This window comes from Grammomys surdaster, unplaced genomic scaffold, assembly GCF_004785775.1.
Source record: "Grammomys surdaster isolate TR1022 unplaced genomic scaffold, NIH_TR_1.0 62, whole genome shotgun sequence".
In the NCBI taxonomy this organism is placed as follows: domain Eukaryota; kingdom Metazoa; phylum Chordata; class Mammalia; order Rodentia; family Muridae; genus Grammomys; species Grammomys surdaster.
The window spans coordinates 576,206-584,956 of record NW_021604564.1 but is presented as its reverse complement, the minus strand read 5'-3'; the positions used below and the strand labels follow the sequence as shown (position 1 = coordinate 584,956).

General features: G+C 54.3%; 1 protein-coding gene across 1 annotated transcript in view; it reads left to right on the top strand.

Annotated features, from left to right (window-relative positions):
- Positions 1 to 7,600, top strand: part of Ptprs (protein tyrosine phosphatase receptor type S) — a 43,687-nt gene extending 36,087 nt beyond the window's left edge. The window contains exons 20-31 of the mRNA XM_028756803.1: positions 469 to 566; positions 667 to 790; positions 1,111 to 1,286; positions 1,370 to 1,489; positions 2,319 to 2,473; positions 2,550 to 2,835; positions 2,998 to 3,176; positions 5,017 to 5,143; positions 5,220 to 5,345; positions 5,941 to 6,095; positions 6,178 to 6,313; positions 6,649 to 7,600. Of these exons, the coding sequence (XP_028612636.1) occupies positions 469 to 566; positions 667 to 790; positions 1,111 to 1,286; positions 1,370 to 1,489; positions 2,319 to 2,473; positions 2,550 to 2,835; positions 2,998 to 3,176; positions 5,017 to 5,143; positions 5,220 to 5,345; positions 5,941 to 6,095; positions 6,178 to 6,313; positions 6,649 to 6,717 (1,751 nt within the window). The 3' untranslated portion in view covers positions 6,718 to 7,600. The remainder of the gene's footprint in view (positions 1 to 468; positions 567 to 666; positions 791 to 1,110; positions 1,287 to 1,369; positions 1,490 to 2,318; positions 2,474 to 2,549; positions 2,836 to 2,997; positions 3,177 to 5,016; positions 5,144 to 5,219; positions 5,346 to 5,940; positions 6,096 to 6,177; positions 6,314 to 6,648) is intronic.
- The last annotated feature ends 1,151 nt before the right edge of the window (positions 7,601 to 8,751 follow it).

Sequence of the window (8,751 nt, the reverse complement as noted above, 5' to 3'; positions counted from 1 at the left end):
CTCTCATGTGCATCACACACACACACAGCTCTCATGTGCATCACACACACACACACAGCTCTCATGTGCATCACACACACACACACACAGCTCTCATGTGCATCACACAGCTCTCATGTGCATCACACACACACACAGCTCTCATGTGCGTCACACACACAGCTCGTACTACACCCTCTTGGAGAACTACTCGTCCCCCTGGTCTTGGGAAGGTTCGCACCCCTTGCACTATGTTTCTGAACTACACTGGCTGCCTCTGCTTCTCTCTCTTTGCCACAGACACTGGGACTGTGGCATTCTGGGCAGCCTGGGGACCAGGACTGCACAGTGTTCACTTTGTTTCCATCCTCCGGCTGTGCAGCAGGTGGCACTACCCCATCCTGTTCACCTGTCGTGTCCTTTAACCACAGTGTCTCCATGGCCGCAGCGGCTGAGCTGCTGACTGTATGCCCACTCCTCTCTGCACAGGTATGCTCAGTCATCCGCCCATCCCCATCACAGACATGGCTGAGCACATGGAGAGACTCAAAGCCAACGACAGCCTCAAGCTCTCCCAGGAGTATGAGGTGAGCTGAGGCCACTGTGGAACATTGCTTGGTGCCCCGGCCCTGGTGACCCAGCAAGACACCCCTCCCTGCCATGCCTGAACCTACCCTTTCACTGCAGTCCATCGACCCCGGGCAGCAATTCACCTGGGAGCATTCGAACCTGGAGGCCAACAAACCCAAGAACCGATACGCCAACGTCATCGCCTATGACCATTCCCGAGTCATTCTGCAACCACTAGAAGGTAGCAGGAACCTGGGCTGCACATGTGTGGTGGGCTCTGCCTGGTCTGTGTCATTAGGCATTGTCTGGGCAGCTCTAATCCCCAAGGGTCAGCTCTGGGTTGTCAACAGTTTTTAGGAGAGGTGCCATAGAGGCCGGCATATGGCAAATGGGTGGCTGACTGCCACAGTGGACCCAGTGGAGAAAGATCTGGCCCCAGATGGCTGCAGGGCTATGCAGCAGAGCCTGAGGGCCATTCCCACAGTGGCCACGGGGCATGTGTCAGACAGCAAGTTGAATAGCCCCCACAAAGGTGTCTCTTGGCCCCCTTCCCTGCTGCAGGCATCATGGGTAGTGATTATATCAATGCCAACTATGTGGATGGCTATCGGCGGCAGAACGCATACATTGCCACGCAGGGCCCCCTGCCCGAGACCTTTGGGGACTTCTGGAGGATGGTGTGGGAGCAGCGGTCTGCTACTGTGGTCATGATGACACGGCTGGAGGAGAAATCACGGGTGAGGTGCTATGGGCAAGGCTTGGCTCCGAGGCTTCCAAGGTGCGGCCTGACCTTCCTGAGCTCATTCCTTCTCTCTGATAGATCAAATGTGACCAGTATTGGCCTAACCGAGGCACCGAGACTTACGGCTTTATCCAGGTCACCCTACTAGATACCATGGAGCTGGCCACTTTCTGCGTCAGGACCTTTTCTTTACACAAGGTGTGTCCTGGGTGGAGGACGCTCCTGCGAGCCCACTTGAGCGTTGGTGAAGTCAAAGCTCAGAGTCAGCCTGGCATGAGCAGCCATAGTGGCAGCAAGGCCAGCCCAGGACCCAGCGTGGCGACATGCTACACTCTGGCCCCATGAGTAGTATACCATGGTCCTACTTGCTCTCGGTGTTGCTGTTTCTGAACTGTTGGGTTCTGCCATCTAAGAGTGATGAGAGGGACAAGGTCATCCTGTGCAGACTGACGGGGCTGCCAAGCCCCTGTAGTGGTCTTGGTGTGTGGCTATATCTGCTTGTCCCAAGTTCTGACTGCGTGCAGTCCACTGCATGTTCATTACAGAAGGGACAAGGAGCTGCACAGGTCCCACAACACCTCCCTGCAGTTGAGTGGACCCATGGCAGGAAGGAGCACTGAGCTCAGTCACACATGTAAACATTCTGACTGGGCTACCCATCTCCATGGGGCTGAGCACACAGTGTCCTGCCTCTGTGGTAGAGCACGGGAAGGAAATAGACACTGGGCAGTGAAACAGGAGCAGGCATGGGAGAGGCACAGGTCTGGGTGTCTCAAGCCAACTGGAGGAAGGCAGGGCTGGGCTGCTGGGAGCAGGGTGAGAGAGAAGTCCTTGGAGGAGCTGCAGGACCCCGGAGCAGGATGGGTGACTCCTCTGGAGTTAGGGAGGGAAAGCCGCCATGCCCCAGGATGTGTTTAGTACACTTACAGAACAGAGACACCATATCTTAGATCTTCGGTTGGTGAGATGGGGGGCAGTGTGGGTGCACTTAGCTCACAGTGACACATGCTGTCCCTCTGGTCCTCAGAATGGCTCTAGTGAGAAGCGTGAGGTGCGACATTTCCAGTTCACAGCATGGCCTGACCACGGGGTACCTGAGTACCCCACGCCCTTCCTGGCATTCCTGCGCAGAGTCAAGACCTGCAACCCACCTGATGCTGGCCCCATTGTGGTCCATTGCAGGTGTGCACAGCCCTGACCTGTCTTGTCCCTGTCTCTCCGCGTCCCTGTCCCCTGATCATGGTGTCTGTCCCCACAGTGCGGGTGTAGGGCGCACTGGCTGCTTCATCGTAATTGATGCCATGCTGGAGCGCATCAAGACGGAGAAGACGGTGGACGTGTACGGCCACGTGACACTCATGCGGTCGCAGCGCAACTACATGGTGCAGACGGAGGATCAGTACAGCTTCATCCACGAGGCACTGCTGGAGGCTGTGGGCTGTGGCAATACAGAGGTCCCCGCACGCAGCCTCTACACCTACATCCAGAAGTTGGCCCAGGTGGAGCCTGGCGAGCACATCACGGGCATGGAGCTTGAATTCAAGGTGACTGCGAGGCCATGGAAGATGGGTGGCCGTGAAAATTGACTCCCACAGTTGTCCTCTGACCTCCACATGCGCACAATAAATAAGTGTGTCAGTGATCTTGTGGCACTGACCCCAGCCCCTCTGTCCTGACCAACCACCTCCCTGCTCTCATCCCCACAGAGGCTTGCCAGCTCCAAGGCACACACTTCACGCTTCGTCACCGCCAGCCTGCCTTGCAACAAGTTTAAGAACCGCCTGGTAAACATCCTGCCATATGAGAGCTCGCGTGTCTGCCTGCAGCCCATCCGGGGTGTCGAGGGCTCTGACTACATCAACGCCAGCTTCATCGATGGCTACAGGTGCCTTGGTCCCACCCTTCAGGGGCCTACACACATACCCCAACACACACTCACGCCCACACTGTCCTCAGGTCACTGCTTTGGATAAGGTTGTCTTGGGGATGTGGGCAGTGGGCAGTTCTGTTGAGAGACCCCAAGCCTTAGCATTTGCTGGGCAGGGCTCAGCCCCACTGCATTGCAGCCCTTGGTTTTGTGACACTAGGTTTTGAATAGCCCAGCCTGGCTCTGTTGTTGTTGTTTGATTGGGGAGGGTGCATATGAGCCTGTGCATTTGTGTGTGAAAGTCCGTGTGTGTGTGTGTGTGTGTGTGTGTGTGTGTGCATGAGATCAGCTTGGGCAGTTTTCCTCAGAATCGTGGACACCGTTTAATGAGCCTGGATGTCTCACTGGCCTGAAACTTGCTAAATAGGAATGACTGTTTAGTTACTCTCTGTTGCTGTGATGAGACATGTATCCAGAACTACATTCAGAAGAGAGAGTTTATTCAGGACTCAAGGTTGTGGGGCAGGAATGTCAGTCCATGACTGTTGTGGTGGCAGGCAGGCAAGGTGCTGGAGCAGTAGCTGGGAAATTATATCTTGTCTGCAAATTAGAGGGAGGCAGGCCTGGGCCTGCTATGAACTTTTGAATCCTCAAAGCCCAACGTAGTGACGAACTGCCCCCAACAAGACCTCCTGATCCTTCCCAGTTTCACCAGCTGAGAACCAAGCACTGAGACAGAGGAGCCTGTTGGAGTGTACTCTCTCAGACACCACACTGGCTAAGCAGTGACCCCCCAGGACTGTTCTGTCTGCACATTCTGGCACTGGAGATTGAATGTACTATAAATTATTTAAATCTTGGCCCAGGGATTCTGTGCCACATTTGGTATTTAAGTTCCTGGATGAAGAAACAGCCTTTATATTTACAATTAGCCTTAAACAACACAAGAGCTGGGCAGCTGCCTACCCTCCATGCTCTTAGAATCTATTTTCCAATTGATAACCATGGTTATTAGTTACTGTCTTTCATCTGGCCTGCTCTTAGCTCCAGTTGAGCAATCCTCAGGGCTATGTTCTCTTGACTCTTAACCCATGGCAGCTTCTTCTGCCTGTGAAACTTAAACCTCGCCTATGTCTCTTCTGCCCAGCTGTTGGCTTTTGGCATCTTACTTACCAATCAGAGTCAACTTCAGGGCAGAGTCACGAGGGCTACTGCACAGGCTCCAGGTCTTGGAGGCCTAGAGTTAGCATTACAATAGACAGTAAAAGATGAAACCTCAACAATTGAACTCAAGACCTCACACTGGCAAGCCAAGCTCTCTGCCCACCGAGCCTCCTCAGTGGCCCCATGCCTGGCCTTGTCATCATGGGAGTTACAAGAGGAGCCCAGATCCCTCAGTGATAGTGAACTGAAAGCAAAGTCTCCATAGGGATCTGGAGAAGAGTTCGACGGTCACAGCACTGCTTGTTCTCGCAGAGGACCTGTTTGGTGCACTGCCCTCAAGGTGCTCCACAAAGTGGGTGACTCGAGTTTCTAGGAGACAGTGCCTTCCCATGGCCTCTGCACATGTGTTCATAGACACACACGATTCCTAAGAAGTGTACACACTGTGTGTGTGCGTGTGTGTACATATGTATGTATGTATGTATGTTGAGTTCTGGCCAGGGCAGGTGTCTGTGTCAAAGAACTCTGCATTGGCTCAGCTGAGTGTAGTCTGATGGCTTTGGAGGGTGAATGGAAGATGTGTATCTCGAAGTGTCCCCAAGGGGTTTAAATTTCTCCTGAAGGCTGAGGGACTTGGTCGGGGCACTCTGGGGAGTGGCTCTGACCCCATGCGCATGCCCCCTCCCTACTGCAGACAGCAGAAAGCCTACATTGCAACACAGGGGCCACTGGCAGAGACCACAGAGGACTTCTGGCGTGCTCTGTGGGAGAACAACTCTACTATCGTCGTAATGCTCACCAAGCTCCGAGAAATGGGCCGGGTAAGTGTGTGCATGGTGGGATGGGGGTGGGGGCATACCCAGGGCCACGGTGCTGACCCCACCCTCTGCTCCACAGGAGAAGTGCCACCAGTATTGGCCAGCTGAGCGCTCTGCCCGCTACCAGTACTTTGTGGTTGACCCAATGGCAGAGTATAACATGCCGCAGTACATTCTGCGTGAGTTTAAGGTCACAGATGCCCGGGTAAGTGCTGGCTACAGGAGGGGCTGGGGTCACTGGGAGGGTAAAATACCTAATGACTTGAGTTTGAATTTACAGCATCCAGGTTGAAAGTAGGTTTGGCTGCTGCACCTGTAGCCCTAGCCCTGTAGCCCCGAGGCAAAAGGCTAGGCAGATGTGGCTTGCTGGCTGCCAGTTCAGTGAGAAACACTATGGCAAGAGCAGAAGGTGTAGGGGAGGAAGCATGGCTGCCAGTCAATGCCAGAATTGCTGTGGGTGACAGGAGACCAGAGCCTGAACAAGATGGTGGGGGGAGGGGCTGAGGACTGATGCTCACAGAGCAACTGTGGAGGCAAGGTGGGCGGAAGCCGAGTATGGTTACAAGAGGCCTGCAGTAGGTGGTGGGGCAGCTCGGCACCCTCTGGGAGCTGTGGTGGGTTTTGATGATTACTGGGACAGGCCCGGCAGCATTGGAGGTTGTGCTGTGGCCAGCTGTGTGGGCAGCCAGCAGCAATGGAAGGTGGTATCTTGGATGACAAAGGCCCCCTGGCAATGATCACATGGTTGGTGTGGAAGACACCATTAGTGGACAGGGATGGTGATCCAGCTATCCTCCCAGGATGGCCAGTCCCGGACCGTCCGGCAGTTCCAGTTTACGGACTGGCCAGAGCAGGGTGCACCCAAGTCAGGGGAAGGCTTCATTGACTTCATTGGACAAGTGCATAAGACCAAGGAGCAGTTCGGCCAGGACGGGCCCATCTCTGTGCACTGCAGGTGAGGCCATACCTGCGTCATAACAGTCCTGGGGGCCTCGGAGAGGCCATCACCCCAGTGACTGCACACCTCCCCCCGACAGTGCTGGCGTGGGCAGGACCGGCGTGTTCATCACCCTGAGCATCGTGCTGGAGCGGATGCGCTACGAGGGCGTGGTGGACATCTTCCAGACCGTGAAGGTGCTCCGGACCCAGAGGCCTGCCATGGTGCAGACAGAGGTATGGGGTGATGGGCAACAAGTTCCTGCATGCTGAGACTTCGTTTCCTTCCTGGAAACCTGTAGGCTCTTTGTAGGTGCACCTCAAACATCACCTTTGGTTGAGGGATGAGCCAAAGCCCCTGCATGGAAACCCAGGCTCTGGCAAAGGAGCCTCTTACCCCTGCTTCACAGCCCTGCAGGTTTGGGGTCTGTCAGAGATCTTACCCTCCTGGGTTGGAAGATTGAGGCCAGCGTAGAACTGGGCTGTCTGGGAGAAGGGGCTGCAGGCTCTGAGCGAGGACTCTACTGCCACCCCCCAGGAGCACATGCCTCAGTGTCCCCTTTGCCCTGCAGGATGAGTACCAGTTCTGCTTCCAGGCGGCGTTGGAATACCTGGGCAGCTTTGACCATTATGCAACATAAGCCATGGGCCCCGCCCGACACCTCAGCCCCGTGCCAAGGGCCCCGGGTGTGATCCCAGCCCTGCTGCTGGGCAAGAGCAGCCCAGGGAGACCTCCTCTCCATGAAGACAGGCGCTGCCTTCCTCATTCCCTTCAGATTCCAAAATGAGGTTCCAGGGTGGGGGGTTGGGGTGGAGAGTAAAGGAGCCACTGCTCCCCACAGCTGGGGTCACACAGGGACGAACTCTGCCCCCGCAGTTCCCTGCTTGCCTGTCGGCAACATTTTTTTTCTTTATTTTTTTTTTAATAGTGTATATTTTTTTCTTCATCTTTTTTTTTTTTAAAGAAAAAACAAAATTGTGCCGGTCAAAACTGAAAAACAAACAAGATCACTCTTTGTGCCTCTGTGGGAGGCCTATTTTTCATAGTCAGTGTGTCATGGCGGTTCCGTGAGAGGACTTCGACAGCTTCTGTGTGTGATCTTTCCCACGTGTCCCACACTGCCCCTCATCCCCGTGTGAATGGTGCGCTTAGTTTTTCTTTTTACCATTTTTACTTTTTTTTAAAATCACTCTTCAGACATATCAGATATGGAGGATAAGGCACTGGGGGGCACTTGGGCCAGACCACAGGGACATGGCCATCGAGGACACAGTGGTCAGCCTTGCTGCCCAAGTCCCCGGCACACCAGGGAGGGTCTTTGTCCACTCATGACCTCTGTGCCCAGCATGGAGGACCCAGGACTACGGGACACTTGGGGGATATTCAACCCCCTGGAGCAAGGGAGATCTCTCTCTGTAGGAGAGTGGATCAGCACTCGTCCCCGCTGTTTTCTGGGCAGAAGCAGCAGGTGACACCCCTGTATGTAGATAAACCAACTTTGTATTAAAGAAAGATTCGTCCGATCTAGTGCGTGGACTGGTCCTTAATGCCGCCAGTGTTGGGGGAGAAGGCAGGACTAGTTGCTGGTGATCACTGGGCCCAGAGAAGAGGCACTTGGCCTCTGAGTTTGCACAGTGGCTCTGGGCTTCAGAAACAGCTTAGTGGACTCAAATATGAGGTCCTGAGTTCAAATCCTAGCACCCAGGCAAAGAGCCATGCATGGTGTTCAAATATTTGTCATCATTCCTGGGGAAGTGTGGCCAGACGTTTCTGGGGCTCACCAGCAGCAAAGCCTGTTGAGAGGCCTTGGCAACAGTGGCAGAGTTGGGGAAGGGTAGGAAGGACAAAAGGAATTAGGGTGAGCTCTGGAGTGGAGGAGACCCCTTCATAGGCTGCCAGAGCCTTGAGTTCATCCCTCTGGAGAGAGATTGAGGCTGAAGTGTCTGACCTGGAGTGGGGGGTCCGGTGAGGAACCTGCCCGGCCTCCCTTAGTCCCCGACTCTCTCTCACAGCTAGTGTGATACAGACCACCTGTTGTTGAGCTCTGTCTCCGGACTGAAGCTGGAGCTCTGTGAAATCCTCACACAGAGGCTGGATTATTATGGGGTGTGCTCTGGTGTTGTGTCTGAAGCATAAAAGATACTCAGGTTTGTCCTAACCTTGACGAGCAGCGGCAGTGTGCACTAAGTACCCTGGGCCAAGTGATTGTGCCCACTTCCTTAATGGTCTTATGTTCAGTTGGGGTTTTATTCCTTATTGAGGGTGACTGAATTCAAACCCTCCTGACTCTGCCTCCCGCAGGTGGGGCTTATCGGCACACGACACTGTACCTGGCTAAAAGTGTTTCCAGGTGACAGTGGTTTTACTCAGCAGTGACTTCGTGCCAAGGGCCCATGCATGTGCTCATACAGGAAGGACGGGAGGCCCTGGCTAACTGACCCTGCTTGTCTCCCCAGTGTTGTATTTCAAAATTAATCTTTATTTTTCCATGTGAGTGTGGCACCTGTCCGTGGTGGCCAAAAGGAGCTGGGTACCCTGGACCTGGCTTCCAGACAGTTGTGAGCAGCAGGACTCTCTCTCCCACACCCAAAGTTCAGGTCCACGGAAGCAGCCTCCACCATCACTCTGTCAAAGTCACTTTACAGGTCACAAACAAAAGTAGATTAGGGAGTCA